At 37.0% G+C, this 21543-nt stretch overlaps 1 protein-coding gene across 1 annotated transcript in view; it reads right to left on the reverse strand.

Moving 5' to 3' along the window:
• ATIC (5-aminoimidazole-4-carboxamide ribonucleotide formyltransferase/IMP cyclohydrolase) overlaps window positions 1-21543 on the reverse strand; it is a 33234-nt gene that overhangs the window by 7879 nt on the left and 3812 nt on the right. Inside the window, exons 3-12 of the mRNA XM_069075202.1 lie at window positions 21238-21314; window positions 20187-20253; window positions 17382-17470; window positions 16937-17088; window positions 16701-16857; window positions 13398-13523; window positions 12338-12445; window positions 10842-10927; window positions 5876-5965; window positions 408-536 (exon numbers count right to left, since the gene is read on the reverse strand). Coding sequence (XP_068931303.1) covers window positions 408-536; window positions 5876-5965; window positions 10842-10927; window positions 12338-12445; window positions 13398-13523; window positions 16701-16857; window positions 16937-17088; window positions 17382-17470; window positions 20187-20253; window positions 21238-21314 — 1081 coding nt within the window. The remainder of the gene's footprint in view (window positions 1-407; window positions 537-5875; window positions 5966-10841; window positions 10928-12337; window positions 12446-13397; window positions 13524-16700; window positions 16858-16936; window positions 17089-17381; window positions 17471-20186; window positions 20254-21237; window positions 21315-21543) is intronic.

Raw genomic sequence — 21543 nt, forward strand, 5'->3', positions numbered from 1 at the left:
TACCACCACTACCTATGGTTCAAAGCTACAAGAAACTACCTTTAATGGCTTGGAACTGAAGAAGCTCCTGTTCCCATGGTATAGATGGCTACTGAGGGACAGATAGGTTCCTGCATTCTTAAAGCTGGAACACTAAGTTACTTTTTCTAATGAAAACACTGCTACAGAGGTTAGATTCTGTAGTGTGCTTCAAGTTTCTAGAGTGGCCTGAGAACTAAATTACCACATATGGAACACAAAAACCAAGAAAATGCTTTTTTTCAGACACAAATAACTGACCCTTTGAAACACTTGTTTTTTGTAGACTAGAGGTTGCCTTTTGTTTAAAAAACATTCATACCAGTCAATCCTTTAATATCTGTGATAAAATGTTAATACAACTGAAATAAATTATACTTTAAACTTACATCTTTATGCTTCGTAACAATATTGCTAAATAATGACTTGTCAACAACACCGTTATTCCTCTTCTGACTTAGATGTAATCCAAAAACAGTTCGAATTTCATCCTCATCTGGTTTGTAACATGGGTCCATCTAAAAACAATAAAAATTTACAATTTTCTCCTTTTATGATTTTATTGAAGTAAAAGAAATATATGGGTCTCAAAACAATTCTTAGGATAAATTCAATAATGTAAAATTTCTAGCATACCTATCATAATGGGAAAATTGTCAAGCCATTTCAGTAGGGGTATAACACAAAATGGTTGGGCCCTACTACTTAAAACAATGTTAATGCATTTTGTGTTTCTTCAAATTTTATGTCTTTTAAGACTTGTAATGGAAAAGATAAACACAATACCCAGCAGACATCTCTGTTTGCCAAGAATTAGAAGAAAACCGAAAATATGTAACTGTAAGAGAAAGTGAACAGGGAAGACTAGTCAGTAGCCAAAATTAGATAATGACATAAAAAGTAAACCAAATTGCTTTCCTTTTAATAGCACAAAATGTCTAGTAAACAATTGGTGATGACTAGTTATCTGTGCCTTAACAATTTGGGATGCAAAATTTAATTCTTCTAGCATTTCCTCATTTTTCTTACTGTGAACTTGTTTTTTTAGCTTGACAGGGAAAAAAGAACTTTTAATGGAAAACAGGATTTGCAAGTACTTCTGATGAAAAGGTTAAAGCTAATAATTAGGAACAATTAAATATAAACACAAGGGTCAAGAGAAAGGTCAATTTCTTTCCACCACTGGAAGGAGCTAGATGATGATATATTGCTAATATTCTAAGAGAGGAAGAAGAAACAAGTATCCCTTCAGAACCTCAATATCTTCAAAGGGTACTGAAGGAATTAAATAAGAAAAACAAAGGTTCTAGAAATGGAATGGTTCTGTTCCAAGGATATGAAGAAGGAAAAAGAAGGAAGGGTAAAAGGAATACACTAGTGCAGAAAGGAGAAAGAAAGGATGGATTTGCTATTTTTCTTAACTGGGGTTACTGAGTAGTACATACAAAGGGATAGAGGAATGAACATCAGATAAAGAGCTTATCTGAAATGGACAAAGACAGGGGTGGAGTCAAGATGGCCGAGTAGAAGCAGGACCTCCCTGCTGCTCCAGCTTCCACCTTCCCCAATCCATGTAAAAAGGGGACCCTAAACAAACTTTGAAGCTGCAGGACCCACAAAATGACAGAGAAGATAACCTCCCGCTGAGTACAGCCCCGCATGGCCAGCGCAGCTGAGCCCAGTCCCACACTGAGGCTTTAGCCCAAGGGCGGGCCTGACCAGCCACTGGCCAGAGGGACTCCAGATCAGCAGCAGCTGTAGCCTTTCCAGATTTATCAACACATAGATGCAAAGGACAAAGTGAGAGGTCAGTGCAGTCTAGACTTTGGGTCCCAGTAAGTGGGAGTGCTTCGGCTTTTGCCCCTGGGGCAAGAAGCCCCTGAGACGCCAGCACAGCCAACCAGCGACAAGTGGCAGCTTCAGCTCCTGGCCTGCAGAATGTAGGGGGACCAAGCACCAGTCTGAGGGGTAATCACTCTTGCTTTAACCTCTTGGATCTGAATTGCAGTCTAGGGTGGAAGTCCTGGGGTGTGTGTCCAGCTTGCCAGAGCGTGTGGAGACCTCAGAGAGGGCACCCATCTAATACCTCCGGCAGCTGAGAAAACGCCAGCATTTGGGACGAAATCTCCCCTGTCTGGTGGCACAGTCCTACTGTGGCAAAAAGCCCAGGGGTCAAGTGACTGAGGGGCGACATGACCAGGCAAAGGAAACAAAGCAGACAGAAGATTCCAACATTAGACTCCTATTTTGGGGACAAAAAGGAGCAAAGCATGGAACAGGAGGAAGACAGTGAAGTCAGAACTCCTGCACCAAAAGCTTCAAAGGAAAAAATGAGCTGGTTATAGGCCATAGAAGACCTTAAGAACCAGATAAGAGAAGTGGAGGAAAAATTGGGAAGAGAAATGAGAACAATGCAAGAAAATTATGAAATGAGAGTCAACAGCCTGACTGAGGAAAATAATACCTTAAAAAACAGACTGACTCAAATGGCAAAGGAGGCTCAAAAAGGCAATGAGGAGAATGCCTTAAAAAGCCGAATTTGCCAGATGGAAAAAGAATCTCAAAAGCTCAATGAGGAGAATCATTGCTTCAGAATCAGATTGGAGCAAATAGAAGCTAATGACTTTATGAGAAATCAAGATGCTGTTAAACAGATCCAAACAAATGAAAGAATAGAAGGCAATGTGAAATATCTCATGGGAAAAACCACTGACCTGGAAAATAGATCCAGGAGAGATAATTTAAAAATTATTGGACTGCCTGAAAGCCATGATCAAAGTAAGAACCTAGAAATCATCCTCCAGGAAGTTCTCAAAGAAAACTGCCCTGATGTTTTAGTGCCAGAGGGCAAAATAGAGGTTGAAAGAATCCACCGACCACCTCCTGAAAAAGATACCAAAAAGAAAACTCCTAGAAATATTATAGCCAGGTTCCGGAATTTCCAGATTAAGGAGAGAATATTACAAGCAGCTAGGAAGAAACAATTTGAATATTGTGGAAACACAATCAGGATAACCCAAGATCTGGAAGTTTCTACACTGAGGAATTGGAGGGCTTGGAATATGATATTCCGGAGGTCAAAGGAGCTAGGATTAAAACCAAGAGTCACCTACCCAGCAAAATTGAGTATCATATTTCAGGGGAAAATATGGTCATTCAGTGGAATAGAGGACTTTCAATCATTCTTGCTGAAAAAACCAGAGTTGAATAGAAAATTTGACATTCAGATACAAGAAGCAAGAGAAGCATGAGAAGGTAAACAGGGAAAAGAAATCATAAGGAACTTATCAAAATGGAACTATTAATATTCCTACATGGAAAAATGATAATTGTAACTGATGAAACTTTTCTCAGTAGTTGAAGGGAATAGAAATATATATGTCTATATATGAGGGTATATGGGCATATGAATATATATGTGAATGTGTGTATATTTTACAGGTATACATAGATAGAGGGCACAGGACCAATTTAACAGGAAGGGATGATACTTGAAAGGTGAATTTAAGAGGTGAGAGAGGAATATAATGAGAGGAGATGGGGAGAGACAGAATGGGGTAAACCATCTCATATAGAAGAGGCAAGGGAAAATGATTACAATGGAGGGGAAGAATAGGAAGGCAAAAGGGAATGGGTCAACCTTACTCCCATTGAATTTGGCTCGAGGAGGGAATGAAATACACACAAATAGGGTATCTCACCTTCCAAGAGAGTAGGGGGGAAAGGGGATGAGAGGGGGAATGATGGAAGGGAGGGCAGGCTAAGGGGGAGGGAAGTTGGAAGCATCCACTTTGGAAAAGGATGGGATCAAAGCAGAGAAAAGAACAAGTGGGAGGTGGGATAGGAGGGAGGGAAATAGAGTCAGTCTTTTACAATATATCTACTATGATATTGTTTTGCATTAGCCACACATGTACAACCTATACTGAACTGCTTATCTTTCCAGTAAGCGGGGGTGACAAGGGAGGAAGGGAATGAATGTGGAATTCAAAGTTTTAAAATCAGATATTCAAATACATATATATACACATACACACACTATTATTAATACTATTTTACATGTAATTGGGAAATAAGATATACAGGCACTGGGGCATAGAGATCCACTGGAAAAGTCAAAAGGGGTATGGAAGAAAATATGGGAGAGAGCAGATTGGAAGAGGGGATATCCTGTGTGACTGCTATTTTGGGGCAATGGGTAGGGGAAAATGGGGAGAATTTTTGTAATTCAAAATCTGGTGGAAATGAATGATGTAAATCACAGAAGTTAATAAAGCATTTGGAAAAAAAATAAATTAAAAATGAAATGGACAAAGACACAGAACATACATACTGTATGTGTATAAAATACATCAAATTCAGTAGGGAAATAACTGAGGAATAAGATGAGATTGGTATGGGGGAATATAATACCAGAGAGAAAAAATAGTCATAAACAAAATGTACTTCCTGATTCTGAAGAGGGGACTGAAATGGAAAAAGTGAGGGGAAAACCAAAGAATTAGAATCTAATATATATATTGCCTCTTTAGATTACTGGGAAATGGTTAAACAAACTTTGGAATACTACAAAGAAGATTTTTCAGAAAATCCTGGCTAGTATGAACTGACAAAAAGTGAAATAAGTAGAATCAGAACAAATTATACAAAGACTTTAATATTATCAAGAAAAAATAACTTTTCAAGACTTAAGAATTCTAATCAATGCAATGACCAAAAATGTCTTCAGGGGACCTATGATGAAGTAAGTTGCCCACTCCCTGAGAGATGACAGTAATAATGAGCTGAAAGAGATACTCATTTTGGGATGTGGCCACTCTGTGGATTCCTTCTGCTTGACAATGCTTATTTGTTACAAGAGCTTTTCTTCACCTTATCCTTAATTTTTAATTGGGGATAAGGGAAGAGAGGTTAGAACTAACAATGTCCAAAAAAGAGGCCACTGTAACATTTTAAAAGAAGTATGAAATAGTTTCATGTAGAATCCTTTGTTTTCTGCTGTGTTCATAGAAAGACTTTTTTGGGGGACATTTAAGAATTTTAAAAATATTCTTAAACAGAATAAAAACCCCCAGATGGATTAAAACTAAGAGGAAGAGGGGTATGTGTCTGCATGTGAGTAAAAGTAGATAGAGAACTATAAAAAGACAATAGGGTTTTTTTTTTTTAAGGGAAAACAGTAATTTATATCCCAAGGGACATAGATATAATGGGAAAATTCATTCATAAGGGGGTGTAGGGAGTAGATTGGAATTTAGTGAGAGAGGGGAAGGAGAGAATAACAAAATATGCTTAGAAAAAAAATACACGTCTGTGATGGTGGTGGGACCTGGACCCCAAAAGACAAAGACTATGCCTCTGGAACCCCCCCTGTCACAGGCAGAGTTGATCCTGTAATTCCTTTGAATAAAAGGCTATCAGTACAAGACACAGGATGCTGACCCCTCCCCCCAAAAAAGCTGTCTTTTCTCCCTTAATGTCTGGTATCAACAAAATTATCTTTGCAGACTTCCTGTATTTTCCCATCTACAGTTCACAGGAGCCTTCTTTCAAAGCACCTGGACTATTTGCATATGCTCACCTCTCCCTAATTTCACCCCTCCTCCCCATCACCTAATTAACATACTTGGCATCCTCTCACTGTCCTTTTTCCATATTAGCTTTAAAATCACTCCTGTAAGGTTGCAAAACCCTCACCCTGCTTTTATCAGTATCACAACAAACTTTGCCACTTGACTAGAGGATGGTTTGAGTGTGTGAATTCATCCCAAGTAACTTTGTCTTTTACCCTGACACTTTGGGGTCCCAGCACCCCTAAACCATGTCAGCATCCCCAAACCTCATTATCTGCACTAACCTGAAGTACACAGTAATTCCCATTTTTCTTTTTGGAGAGGATCTTCAAGGCTTCTTCTTCATATCCAGGTGCAATAATACCATCAGATACCTGTGAATGAACAAAAAAGGGGATTACCTTGCCTAGAAAAATAAGAGGAAACCACCTCAGTTACCATATGACTTCTTAATTACTATCTGTATACAGACAAATTTTAAATCTTAAAATAAGGGAAAAAAGTCTATCCTGCATCTGTCTTCTGCAATTGTACCATTTTGGTACAAGAGTCAATTTCTCTCATTTGAACATTTCCTCATTCTCTCTTTTCTGGTTCCAGTGCTCATTCTTATACCAATCACTCATTTAAACTCCTATTCTGTGTTTCCAACTGCTAATTAGACATTTATCCTTAGAAATGTTTCATTAGCACTTCTTCTCAACACTACTCTCCTCAAAAAACCCCTGCCTTGCCTCATAATACTTCTGTATCTCTACTGATCCATCAAGTCAGAGTGCAGTAAATTTAAAGATGGAAGGGACCTTAAGATCATCTAAACCAGTTCCCTTATTTTTAAAGGTGAGAAATTGAGGCCCAGAGAGATTAAGTGACTTGCCTACAGTTCCAAAGCCTGTAAATCCTGGCAGAACCAGAATTCAAACTGAAGTTCTCTGACTCTAAGTCCAGTTTGCTTTGCACTAGACCACACTGTCTCTTGAAGCCTGATTTTCCTCTCCATCTCCCCTCAGTTACCAAATCTGACTGATCCTAACACCAGAATATATTTTGATCTGTCCTCTCCTTTCAATGTACACTGACACCACCCTAGTTCAATCCATATTACTTCTTGGCTAAAACTTCTATAAAAGCCTTCTCCACTCTCAAATCCATCCTTCACACAGTTAATTAATCTTCTGACCTGTGAACTCCTTCAGTTGCTCTCTTGTCTCTATAGGATAAAATAAAGACCTTAATCTAGCGCTAAGGACCTTCTATCAAATGTTTCTGAACTATCCTTCCAGCCCTATTTCACAATGCTCCCGCCATCATAAACTCTATTCCAAACAAAGTAGACTACAAATTTTTTTTTTGCTTTTTGGAGGGCAATTAGGGTTGACTTGCCCAAGGTCACACGGCTAGTTTTTGTGTTAAGTTTCTGAGGCCAGATTTGAACTCATGTCCTCCTGACTCCAGGGCCAGTGCTCTATTCGCTGTGCCACCTAGCTGCCCCTCAAATTGTTCAAAGTCTTATACCCCCTTGTCCCAATAAATTCAAACTACTAGAGGAATGAACAGTATGAAAAATAAACTCACTAAGCACCTATGTGCAAAGTGATATGCTAAGCACTGAACCTCTCCTCTCCACAAAGCAAACTGTTGAAATCCTCCTTTACTGTCCCAGTCCAACTCAGTTAAATCCATGAAGTCCACTGAGTCTCCAAAGAAAGTGGCCTTTTTTGTGCTGTCACCTCATTTACACTTATTGAACGGAGGCCACAGGGGCTCCACTTGACTTTACACTTTGGTCTCTCACTTACACTCTTAGTGATATTCATGGAACCCTGAACATACCGGGAACTTCATCAAGTTTTCCAAATTAAACTATTTGATACCCTACCCTCTCCACTCTATATCCGGTAATACAAACAGGAAGTTAATAAAACAGACCAAGTAAGAAGAAACTCTAAAAAGACTTTCACATCACCCGTCCGCACCCTCCCAAACACAAAGCCTGATACACTCTAATCTAAATTAGCATCAAAGTGTTAATCACAAAAGTTGACAAATAACTTTATCCCTCAAAGCAATAAAAGCCAAAACCAATGTTCCACTTCTTAAACAGCTAATTTCTGTTTAGTTCCTACGAAAGCCCAAATTCGACCCTCCAAGAAAGATGCAAGGTAATACTTATTTAAAAAAAAAAAAACTAGTGTATCTGAATTGATTAAAATTTGGCATAGATGTTATTTTCTAGTAAGCATCTTAGAAATAATTCAGGGGCAGCCAGGCAGCACAGAGAGTAAGAGCACCGGCCCCAGAGTCGGGATGACGTGGGATTGAATCCGGGCTCAGACACTTAGCACCCACCAGAAACACCTGGCCGTGTAACCTTGAGCAAGTTACTTAACCCCAATTGCTTAAAAAAAAAATAATTCAAAATAGTTTTCCTACTCTAATTCTAAAATCTTATTACATTTTAATAGCTTTGAGAATGTCCAATAAAATTAAATTAAAATCCATGCTGGAGGTGACAATTTTAAATGTACACAAGAATCAACTTTCAAAATGTCTCAAAAGAAAAGATTCCAAAAAGAATGAAAACTATTAGTCAGTATTACCACCAAAAACAGAAAAAATAGTTACCAAGATGGGAACTACTAACCTAATGCATCAGTGGTTGATAACAAAGGAAAAAACCCAACCAAAAATATAATTTACAATCCTCTGAATAGGAAGATCAAGTAAGGGACAAAACACAGTGACAAAGGTTAACCAAAAGGTAGCTCATAAATGTCATGAGGAACATCCTGTAAAAAATCCAAGTAGTATGCTTCATAGACATTCATTATTCAAATGTTCATGAATGACATTTTCCTAGTTGAATTCATCTCAAGATAACTAAAAGGGCCATCTTTATAGGTCTGTCTAAAGAAGGTATGCACACAGGTAAACCAAAGTAGATGAAGAATACTTATTGCCTACATTTCAGTATGAAACTAAATGGATAGCTCAATGAGTTAAAACATCTTCTATATGGCTATGGTGGACAGTTCCTGCAGTTGGACAGGAACTTGGGCTAAGAACTGAATAGGAGGAAAAGATTAGGCATTACTACTTTTGGGACATAACACTGCGCTTTCAGTGATTGCAAGCTGCTCCCTACTACCAAAGACAACAAATTAACATGAGGGGGGCAATCAATGGAAAGATACATGGTAGGTTTAAGTATGTATTGATGACATTACCAATGATGACTTGCATAGAAAAATGGTATAAAAAAACAGCATTAAAGACATTTAAGAGCAGTGAAAGTAGGGGGAAGGAGGAGTGGAAGTAGGTGGTAAAGAGAAAAGGGGAGAAACAGACACTCAATGCTGCACTGGGTTGCATAAAAGCTCAAGGTGTGCAGTGTAGACATATATGGAACATTTATCGATGGGGATGTAAAATAATCATTCAGGATAAGATGGTATGGATTAACATATCTGCACCAGTGGAAGAAGTATTAACGGAAATATGATCACAGTTTCACTGAAGTATTAAGTATATTGCTAAAAATCATTCTAAACTTGCAGGATCTAGGTCTGTCCATAAGCTATACTTCAAAGAACAACTGAGTGTTCTAGGCCAAGCCTAATGAAAAAGAAAAGCCTTTAGAACTGACACTTTGGAAGGGGGGGAGGTAGAAGTATAAGGGCCACTCCTGAGTACTATCCCACTACTGACTGGCATTAGGACTATTTCCAACCTAGGTTGCTTCTCCCCTCTTTAGGCAGCATGGTCCTCCCCACCCATATCAGTATTAGACTTACTGCAGATGCCTGAACAACTCAATCCAATATGGATTAGAACACCTAGATAATCTACTAGCCTCGGCCTCCCCAGCAGCAGCAATTATAGGAGGGTACTACCATACCCAGCTAACTGCCACTTTCAATAAAGCATCAAGAAAGAACAAGATAATTAAACTTTTTCATAAGTTGGGGCTACTCTTACAAACATCAATTATTTTAATGGTAGTTGCTGGATCATTAATGTACTAGGCTGTAACTCAGTGAAGTGCCCAAGGACTTTTGAGATACCTAAATCTGTTTGCTGCCTCAGCTGTGTTCTAGCTCTCACTTTTCAGTTTCTAGTAGCCCTACCCCTTTGTAGCCAATAACTGGCAGACATAACTTCGTTTTTTTATAAAACGGAAGCCCTCTGACCTAAGAATTGTTCTAGGTCTTCTGTGAGAGAGAATGTAAGAGGCCTATAACAGATCTTTTGTGCAAGCCAATTTTTTCATCTCAATAGGAATTATAGGAATTAGTCTGTGATACTGAACTACTCGGTCACCCAGGCTTAAATTCCAGTGTTATCTTTGACTCCTTACTTTCATTCACCCCATCTATCCAATCCACTGACAGACCTTGTTGTTTCTACTTTCATAACATCCCTTACATATGTGCCCATGTCTCCATTCACAGTCACCACTAAATTCAGGTCCTAATCCCCTCTTGTAAGGATTATTAAATTTAATAAACATTTAATAAGTGCCCAGTATGTTCCAGGCACTGTGCAGTAATAGCTTTCTAATTAGTCAATTTTCTCAAGTCTATCCCCATTCTACTTCTTCCTCTACTCAGCTGGTAGAACGATTTTTTTTTCTATATTGTAGATCTGATCATTTTCTCTAAATTTCGATGGCCTCCTATCACCTCCAAAATAAAACATAAACTCATCTGCTGTTTGGAATTTGAAGCTCTTAATAGTCTTAGGTGTTTTATAAGGTTCTTTGTTTCTCAGCACTCAGCATAGTGTCTGGTACATAACATGCTTATTAAGTGCTTTTTGACTGATACTAGTCCTTCAAATATGTGTTTGGTTACTATAAAGAGCCACTCTGTTATTTTAAATTTAACTTATTAAATAGTTCTATGGTTAACATTCAGTCTAAGAAAAGACAACCTATTAAAGTTTTTTAAATTACTATTAACACTGGAAATGATTAATGAATTTGATAATTCTGGAAAACACATTTACCCTTCTGCAAGGTACCTGTTAATTTCTAGAATAAATCTTAACTTTGTAACAATTCAGGAATCAGGTTTTGGTAACTAAAAAATATTAAATGACAAAAGATATCATTGATTTGTAAATGGCGTGTGAGTGTGTGTGTGTGTGTGTGTTCTTTGAGCAAAATTTCTAGGAGACGATTTTGAATATTTTATTTTAAAAAAAGATTTGACAATACTATTGAAGAAATGGTCAAAATCTTTTACTAACCTCTCTGGAGATGATTTTAGCAGTAGTGACATCACAAACATCAGATATCGCAATAAAGTCACCAAATGATGACATTCTATCAGCTCCTGGAAATAAAATACAAAATTATGTCATTTTCAAAATACTAAAAGCTATCCTATGCTACTTTGGCACAAAGTCTGTAGGTAATATGAAAACATAAGTTTTTGTAATCAAAAGAATTATAAAATATGAGGAGGAAAAACTTTCCTTAACTGTAAATGAACAAATCCAAAACTCACATTCATAATGGAAATCCCTAAACCTGTCCCCTCTTCATACTCAACGATCTCTACTGATGGCAACACTATTATCCTACTCACTGCGGTCATGGACAATTTCTAGATCTGAATGCAGATTCGGCCGCTTAAGTGTCTCTGTGACCTTGACAAAGCCGTGTCATTTTGCTGGGCTTCAGTTTCCTCAAGTGTAAAGTGAATGGTTGGATATGACCAGGAATGGTCCTTTCAATTCCAAGTGTGTGCTCCCATGATCTACTCGCTGCCATGTCTGGGATTCCACCTCCACAAGGCTGCTTGCATCCATTCTTCCCTTTTCACCCCTTGTCTGATTATTCTAAGAGCTTTCTCACTGGTCCCTCGAATCCCTTCTCTACTTCACATTGTTCTGTCCTGCCTATAGGAAAAAAATACAAACTTCCCATTCGGGCTCCAGGGTCTTTTACAACACGGCTACAAATTTTCCATTCTTTTATGCTCTTTGACTCATTCTTCTTGGTATTCCCTTGGCTAATCTTATCCTTTTGAACCTCTACTCATTTGTTCCCACCATCTCACTTCCCCTTCCAGTCATTTATAGCAGACTCCTTAATACAAATCATTACTGAAGCAACAAATATGACTGACCATCCATTCTCCTACCCAACCCCCATATAAGGCTGTTTTTCAAATTATTCAAAATCCGCAAAAAAGCACTCCACAAAAAGTTCTTCTAAGTCATTAAAATAGAATATAAAGCCATTTCCCACCTAATATCAATTTATTCAATAATCAGGACATTAAAAAAGGACCATTAGATTCCCAAGAGTGAGACTGTAAATGAGTGATTAACCAAAGATGATATATGGTAGAGTTTCAAGATCACATAAGAACAGATTTATAAAGAGATATTTAGATCTAAACTAGAAAACATATAGTCCAACCCCTCTCCTTTTTAACTGAAAGTAAAGGCCAGAAAGGTCAGTACCTTGCCCAATGTCACGCAGGCAGTAAAGTCCTGACTCCATAGTCCATAGCAACAGTTTTTCTGTTGTGCCATGATACTTCATCAAGATCTTAACATAAAGTTTGCAAATAAATTTACAAACGACATTCACCTAAATAACATATTTAGATTTACCTGGAAAACGTAAAAATAACCTGCTGCAATAGCATTTTCTAAGAAGGCATCATTAATTTCTTATCACACTACTATTCAAGATAAATAGTAATTTTCCTTTCCAGTTACTATGCTTCTACCTCTTGCTCGTGCATATGCAGTTGACAGTGGAGTAAGGCTCTTGGAGAGATCATGAACCATGCAAACTTTAGCTTCTTCCTCACTAAGTGGTATCCCAACAGCAGCACCTGGTGGACAAAACCATAAATCCATTCAAAAATTCAACTCAGAATTACAAAATCTAAACATTCATACTACATACATACTACAAACTACATGCTGTTTAGTCCAAGTGAAAAAGCACCAGCTGACCCTTATGTGAATAGGAAGGGAGAACAGTTTTAGTGGGTTTAGGCTGGGTGCTAAATAAACGATTAGCTGTGGTCCCTGGGCTACAGGGACAAATGAACCCACTGCCATATATTCTCCTGGGAACCTTTTAGTAAGTGGTAGAGTAAGCACATTAAGTAGCAAATAATGATCTCTCACTTAGGCACCTCTCCTTCCTAACCTCACAGGAACACAGTGCTCCCATCGGACTCTAGCTATGTTTCTGCATAATAAGATGGTGAGGTCATCTCCTTCCACTGTGCCCTTATCTTTGACAAGCTGGCTCTGAGAGGTCAGAAGGAAAACTGTGTGAAATACAGGCCATGGGTTCCTTTCCAATCCCTCTGTTGCTTGTCCACATTTATCCTACTGTAGGTCAGGTTTTCCTTCTCTATCATATTCTTAATCATCTGTTTTATGATATGTTAATTTTCAGCCATTCTAAAAATAAAGAACATAAATTTGGCTTCCAATAAACTGCTATGACCACAGTTTCATCTCATCTCAATTTCCTGTCTTGGATCTAATCTATAAGACAGTTATGTCACCTTCCCCCTTCTATGTCATAGAGGCACTTTAACCGTAAATCTGACACTATGTGAAATATTACCACTCAGGACAAAATCATCACATAAACTGATAGTGTGTAAACTGATACTGGTAATAAGGACATGGCAAAGATGGCTTCAGGCATCATAGATCTTAATAGCAGCTAAGTACTCAAGATGTTAAAGACAGAAACTAAAATAAGAATGAGACATTTTGAGCATCTCTGGGGTTAAATATTTTGGCTAAAATAGGATACGTTACCTGCTGGACTGACGTGCTTGAAGGAGGCAGCTGCTGGAATGCCTAGAGAGTCTCTGAGTTCCTTTACTAGCTGCCAGGCATTCAAGGCATCACAAAGGTTTATAAACCCAGGGGATCCATTCAGAACTGCATTTGAGACATATAGACACATTTTAAACATCAGACCACAAAGTTCAAATGGAGAGCATATTTCTCTTAATGTCCTCCTCCTTACTGGGTGTACACACATGCACACAAATATATATATAAAAATATTTTTGTTGTAAAAGTTAAAACTACACTAAAACATAGCCTAGTTGTACTTTAACAAGAGTACTGCAGATTTTACAAATAAATTGCATGTTGTTTTGACTAATTAAAAATAACAACAACAAAAGATACCTAATATGCAAAACCAACAAGGGACAGGATATTCATTCACATAATAGTAACCTTTCTTTTCAAAGCTATTTTACTACAATTAAATGGAGAGGTAGGGAAGAAATGTGTAATACTGTCCAAAAAGATTGCAGAGTTAACATTCCTAGCCTATCCCTTAGCTAATGAGAATTTGTCACAGATAACCATTTAAAGTATAGTAAGAATAATGAGGTATTCAAGATTGTTTAATTCTCAAATCACTGCCAAACTAGAAAAGCAGGATTTTTATTCTTACTGAGATAAAAAACAAGACCAAACTCTTCCCCCATGAAAAAAATCTCTTCAAATACACTTTTTCTTTCTCAATTTTGAGGTAAGTAATATAAAATGTAATGACTGGGGAAGGTGGTGGCTATATGCACATTATATAAAGAAATACAGTAGATTAAAGATTTAAAGAACAAACAATGGTGCTGAAAGTAAGGAACAAATTGCTCAAAGATAAACATGTGAACTTATATAGAACAAAAATAATTCAGGAAATGAAAGGCTGGATATCACTGAAGAACTAAACAACTTTGTTGATTTTTCCATATATAGATAAGCGAATTTATAAATCAAGACCAAAATAATTATGATTAATGCTTTCCTTTTTTCTTAAAAAAAAAGCAACAACTGTAAAATACTAACATATCCCCCAGAAAATACTGGTGGAAGCAAAAGACACTACTTGTAGAAATTTCTGGGCAAATTAAACATGGAAGAGGATTTCTAGGTTATATAAAAGGTTATGAGTTTTTATTTGTTTTCTTCTAAATTAGTTCAAATGTTGAAGGACTTAAGATAAATTTTTCTTCCAACTAATGACATAACATCTGCCAAGGCAAATTTCCAGAGGTCATGTAGAAAAACCCTTAATTCCAACACCCAAGGACTAGTGAGGCAAAAATGGTGAAAACATAAAACAAGGATAGAAAAACTGTTTTCCCCAATTTAACTTTCCAATCTTCCTACCTCTACCTTTTCCAAGTCTTACTCCAGGGATTCATCATTCATGGAGGCATTCTACATTCTCAGGCTGTACCAGTACAATATAACCCAAGTGATGGCACAACCTACCAAGCAGCTGGAAAATCTTATGTATATGTATAAAAGTTTCTGCTATGTGAGGACCAGCCTACCTAAAATTGTAGAAATCATCATCATTAGTGTGATGAACTGTTTTGTCCATAGCAAGTAGGGGCCATGTACTGAAGTACACCTGAGTTCCAATCCACATAAAGTAGATGGAGTAACTAAAATGAAATCATAGATCTTTGAAGAACATAGTGATTATAAGCACAATAAATCTGACAATCTGAATTAGACCAAATCCAACTACCATTAAATTGAGGTATGGGGGAGGGGAAAAGATCTACAGTGCTAGAATTTATTGATTTTTTATTAAATGCACTGGATTATATGCAGCATACTAGAAGTAGCACATATCAGGTCACAGAAATATTAAATGAGGATGAAAATCTGTTGCACAGCTGTAGATAATTGGAAATTAACTCTTCCCTACTGGACTTTTCATTGATTTAACACAAACCCATGAATTCCAAATTTAGAATTTATTAAGAAACCTGTATTTCCAAATTCTATTGTCATAAACTAAAAACAGACATCTTCCTTTTCAAGAATACCTTGCCTTCTTTTTTTGCTGGTGAAGCATGTCCCAAATGGACTGATTGCTAGTCATAGTACACTTAGCTTGCTTTTCCCTGGGACATAATTCTATATTTGATATTTTAAAGTATTTTTTTGTTATTGTTTAGATAGTAGGCAGTCATTGCCCAACAGATCTCTGATCAACGTAGTAACCAGCTGTGACTTCAGAGGACAAAAAGTGAATGATGCCTCTGAGGTGGTTCTACAAATGTGGAACAAAACACAAGCTTTCAAACACAGCCAATCTGTTTTGTTTTGCTTGACTATACTTTTTATACTGGATGGTTCTGCTGGGAAAAAAATGGGAAACACTGGGAAGAGACAGTGATATGAGAAATGAAAATTTTTAGATATTAAAAAAACCTAAACTACAAATTCACTATTATATTTAAAAGCTTTTTACTCATCATAAGGGAAAAACAGAGCCACAAAAATAAAGACTAAGAGAAAAACAGTCATTTGGTCCATTTAAGTTTAATGGGTTTTGTTTTTTTTGCCTTTTGGAGGGCAATTGGGGTTAAGTAACTTGCCCAAGGTTACATGGCTAGTTTGTGTGTGTGTGTGTGTGTGTGTGTGTGTGTGTGTGTGTGTGTGTGTGTGTGTTAAGTGTCTGATGCCAAATACGAACTCAGGTCCTCCTGACTCCGGGGCTGGCACTTTACTCACTGCACCACCTAGCCGCCCTAGTTTAATGTTATTTCTAATTCTTTGGAAACAAAGTAGATGCCCATCAATTTGGGGAATAGCTAAGTAAATTGTGATACATGAATTTACTGGAATATTACTATGCTGTGAGAAATCACAAATGCAATGAATACAGAGAATCACAGAAAGATCTACATGAACTAATACAGAGTGAAGTTAAATAGAGACAAGAAAACAAGAGTCGAAATAACTACAGCAATGTAAATGAAAAGAACCACCAAAAAACCCAAAAATGAATGTTACAAAATTATATAGACAACCATGACTTCAAAGAAGAAATTTGAGAAGATACTCCCGCCGCCCTTCCCCTTTGTTGAGGAAAGAGTATCACAAATATTGTACATTGTACAAATTTTCAGAGTTTTTTAATATATTGATAAATTATGCTGATTTTTTTCGAACTTTATAAAATACTGTTTTTTTCCTTCTGGGAAGGACATAACAAAATATTCCTTTAAAAAACAACTTCAGATATATCTGTACACAAAGAAACAACTAGACTGGACAAACACAAAATTAGAACTTTACCTGTAAGAGGAAGCCTGGGCTTCACTGTATATAACTGAGCAGGGCTTTGGTGAGGGTTCATTCCATATCTTAAAGGAATCTGAGATATTCCTTTACTATATTCCTTCCTGAAATAATCTGATATTGCTTGATCATACTGAGCAGTATGAGAAAAGGCCTACAAACAATACAAGACATTTATATATAATAATACAACCACTTTATTTTTCAAAAAGCGTTTTAAAGTGCTTTCATACCTTTAATGCCAGCTGCCGTCTAGTCTCCATAGTAGTATCTTTAGTATTAGAATTTAGCATCTCAGTCAATACCACTTCATAATCTCCTGGTTCACACACTACTGTCACTCGAGCATGGTTTTTTGCAGCAGCTCTAAGTAAAGTTACTCCACCTGCAATAAACCATCAAAAGTCAATTTCACACACCCATAAAATTATCTTCTTTTCAAAACAAATAAAATTTCAAGTTATTTAAAAGATATACTTCAATTGTATCTCTTGGGATGAAGACTAGATCCTACTTTTTAAAAATATTCACTAAAACCTAAACAATCAGAATACTTTTTACAATGATAGACTAAGATGGGTAGAAAACAGTTAACTTTATTCAATAATAATGAATGCCAAAATCAAATCTCAAAACTATCCTCATTAAATGCTCTATCAAAAACCCTCCTCAACTTACCAATATCAATCTGTTCAACAGCTTCCTCAACAGTTACATTTGGAGAAGCCACTGTCTTCATGAAGGGATACAGATTACAAACAACAACTCTGAGGGTGCAAGAAAATTAAATTCACTAAAAAATGGAAATGACCAAATTTCTCATAACCTAAAAAAAGCAATACAATCTTTAAAAAATGAAAGTAGTCAACATAAACAGATGGAAAACTAAAATCAGCATCAAAATCAGAAATACTAAAGTATTTGGTTCATTTTGCCATGAGTTCTACCTTTTTAGCCTTTAATTTAATGTGCATAAATTATGTGCCTTCTTAGACCTGATGAAGTTCTGTATGGTGCAAAAGAATAACGTCAGAAGTGTAATCAAGAGGATTGGGGTTCAATTACTACGTGACTCCAGGCCTCAGTCTCCTCACCTGTAAAGGTGTTTAATCTATAAGCTGAATAGTTAAAATACATCAAACTGGACAAGGGGCTAATATCCTAGTAGCTGCTTTTGTCCACAGACAAACCCCTAAGGTTTTCTGGGGAAAAAATTGGCACAATCATTTAATACTACTGCCTCTTAGGGAACCAAATTTGGTGCTGTGGAGAAGAACAAGCTGGGAAGACTAAACCTATATCCCCGAGTTCTCATTTCCCTTCCCAAGAAGTTCCTACCCATGACTGCCTCGTGGAGGATCTAAGCACGTAGTACAACAGGGCTGGACTGGGAGTCAAGTTCTACCTCATTCACTAACTAGATATGTGACTCTTAGCAGATCATTTAACTTTCCCCAGCCTCAGTTTCACCATCTGAAAAAGAGGGGTAATAATGAGCATCTATCTCAGAGAATCGCTGTGAGGATAAAAGGAGCTAATATGGCAAGTCCTTTGCAAACATTAAAGAGCTACGTAAATACTATTATTAAGTGTTTTACATGCTACAAAGTCTGTGCCTTACCGAAGTATGAAAGCCTGAGGAAATAAGGACAAAAACAAGAAGTGTGAAAAAACAAGAAAAAAAAAATAAAAAATTTCTTTCTTGTTATTTCAGCAGCTTGGGTTTAGCCGGTGTGACTCATGATAAAGAATACTGGACTTAGTCAACGTGCTTGAAGCTTTACCCCATGTCTGCCACTTCTGTACTACCCAATGACCTTGGCCAGGTCCCTCTGCTCCTCCTTTACTCCTCACTCCCCTTGCATGAAACAAGAAGGGGGGAAAACTAGATGACTCCTAGGTTCCCTTGAGGCTACATTTATAATATCCTAGTTTATACTGCAATAAATTTCGAGTAAGAAAATGACCTAAGTATAAAAAGCAATAGTCTAATAAAACTAGGAGAAAAGAAGGTAATGATTTTCATAATTATGGAAAGGACAATTCATAATTAGATGTGGGATAGAAGAAATTATAAAGGACAAAGCAGCAATCTTGGTAATGTGAAACCAAAAATCTTTCACACAAAATAAGAATCAATCCTGCTAAAACAAAATATGTGGTTGGGGTGGGATCTTTGTACAGGCCTATGAAAAACCTAGTATTGAAAATTTACAAGGTCATAAAAAATATGAGACTAAAAGTTACCCCTCAAAGAACAAATGGTCAAATGATATGAAGTTGTCAATAACTACCAAAAGGTTCAAAATTACAAATGACAAAAACATGCAAATTAAAGCACCTCTCAAACTAATAAAAGCACTAAAAGATGACAAAATTTATTGTTCGAGGGGTCATAGAAAAACAAGTGTTAAATGGCTGGTAATGGAGCTATCAATCGGTTCAACTTTTTCAAAAAACAATTGGCAGTTATGCAACATATAGGAAAGCCAGTGTTTGTTCTCCACACACCACTTCCCCCTCACAGATGGCAACACCTGAACGAAGCCCTGAACAAAGACCCGTATTCCAAGCTTGCACAAATCACAGGAAGCCAGAAACAAAGGAAAAGGAAGCATATTAATTTAGCTGAAGATGAATATGGATGGAAAAGCAATGCAAGGAGTCAAACGATAAGGGTTTTGAATGAAGAGCTGCATGGCTTGGATTTTAAAGACAAGATGGAGTCAGTGGAGCTTCTTGAGAAGCTGACAAGGCCTGGGCTTTCATCACATCAATCCAGCAGCTATGTGCAGGATATTGACAGCAAAAAAGGATGCACAGACACAAAAATGTCTAAAACAACACTACTCAGGATAATAAAACCTGTAAAGAAAATAGATATCCCATTGGCACATGGCTGAGTAAATTGTGGCAAATAAATATTATTGTGCCATATGAAATGCCAAGTATGAATTAACAGAAGTACAGGAAAATCTGCACTGGAAGAAAGCAGGGTAAAAAGAATAACATGCACAATTACTTCAACAACATAAACTAAGTTAAACACAGAGAGGCAACAAAACTGGGGCTAAAGAGTCGTTGATCCTTCTAGGCTGTCAAAGTTCAAGGACAGAGTTCTTCCATTAATCAAAAATATTGTTATCTGGGGAACTTAAGGACATTTATTTGAAGAATGTTTTGTCAAAATGAAATTTTATCAATAAATTGCTTTAAAATTAAATGTCAGTTCAGACAGTAATAACATGATAATCAAAATAATCTCTCAGACAATTATAAATGCTGTGATTTCTAGTTTCTAATCTAGATTACATGCACAACAAAATGTTATATATGTATGTATACACATAAACATGTTTAAGTGATCACTAAACAAAGAAGCAACAGTAATTGAGTTCTAGAAATTTTACAAGAAAGGGGCCTGTTCATATCCTTCACTTTTCTAGCTGATCTTGTGAAATTAATTATGACTTAAAAGGTTACCTTATAAGACTGAAATCAAGTCTGGCCATGTCAGCTTGATCTTCTGGAGAATTACGAGCCAAGATTCCTAATTTATCAAAGTTAGAAGTTAAAAAGTAAAATTAACAAAAATCACTTGTTTCACAGTTTTGCCTTATTTTTTAAAATAACAGTATCATAGTATTTAATCCCTCACTTTTCATGAGTCCTCAACAAATCATTTTTATCAATTCCTCCACTCCTCACCATTTAGTCACAATCCAAGTAGGGGAGGATGGATGGTGGAAAATGTAATCTTGTTGGCTCAAAGAATAAATCTACAAGTGAATCCTGACAGGACCGTATGTCCAAATGAAGTCACAGTGGAGCCCTAAACGTAAAGGGGTGCACAGAGGAAGGAAAACTATAACAATTGGCCTTCATCAGGGTTGGGATGGGGGATGGAAATACAGAATAAATTCATAGAAAGCAGGCAAGGTAAATACATTTTGGTAGCTTCCAGGGACCTTTGTCATCAACCCCAAAGGCTTCCCATAAGGAAGACTTGAGCTTAGAAGTTAAGGTGAAGGAGTATATTCCAGGATTGTACAAAATATAGGAGGCAAGAAATGAAAGAAAATTAGTAGTCCAGTTAAGGAGAGGATGGAAAGATGTTAAGGAAAGGGCAAGGAACCACTCTATGAAGAGCTTTAAATGGTAACCTTAGTAGCGTGTATTTTATCCCAAAGTCAACTGGAAGCCAATGAAGCTTCTTGAACTGTGTTTTAGGAATATCCATTTTGCAATAATGTAAAAGGGGAGAGACTGGGTGACAAGAGATCAATTAGGAGGCTACTGCAGTGAAGAGGGCTTCAAGCAGGAAGGTGGCCATATGAAGGTAGAGGAGGGAAAGGAATCAACAGATCTTCTGAGAACTGACAAAACTTGGCAAAACTGATAATGGGTAACAGGCAGGAGTTGAGATGACTCCATTCCTTCTATTCACTAATGCTTTAAATTAAGTCACTCAAGAATTTTCTAGGAAATCACTCCTATACATTTCAAGTTATAAGTACACCAAGCAAGTGCTTACCAGCATGAACTGCAGGATGCAGTGTTTTCACACGTCCTCCTAACATTTCTGGAAATCCGGTCAGTTTAGAAACATCCCTAGAAAGAAGTAAAAACAATAATACAATGGTTTCTATTCAACGAATCATAGAATTGATAGATTCACAAACATATTTAAGTTTCACAATGAGCAATTATACAAATGGGAAACCTTCATTTTTTTTTGGAGGGGGGATGAGAGGCAATCTGGTTTAAGTGACTTGCCCGAGGTCACACAGCTAGTAAGCCTCAAGTGTCTGAGGCTGGGTTTGAACTCATGCTCTATTCA

The sequence above is a fragment of the Petaurus breviceps genome, unplaced genomic scaffold (assembly GCF_028583685.1).
Source record: "Petaurus breviceps papuanus isolate PSGF00001 unplaced genomic scaffold, PetGlider_PUasm1.0 90903, whole genome shotgun sequence".
NCBI classification, from domain to species: Eukaryota; Metazoa; Chordata; class Mammalia; order Diprotodontia; family Petauridae; genus Petaurus; species Petaurus breviceps.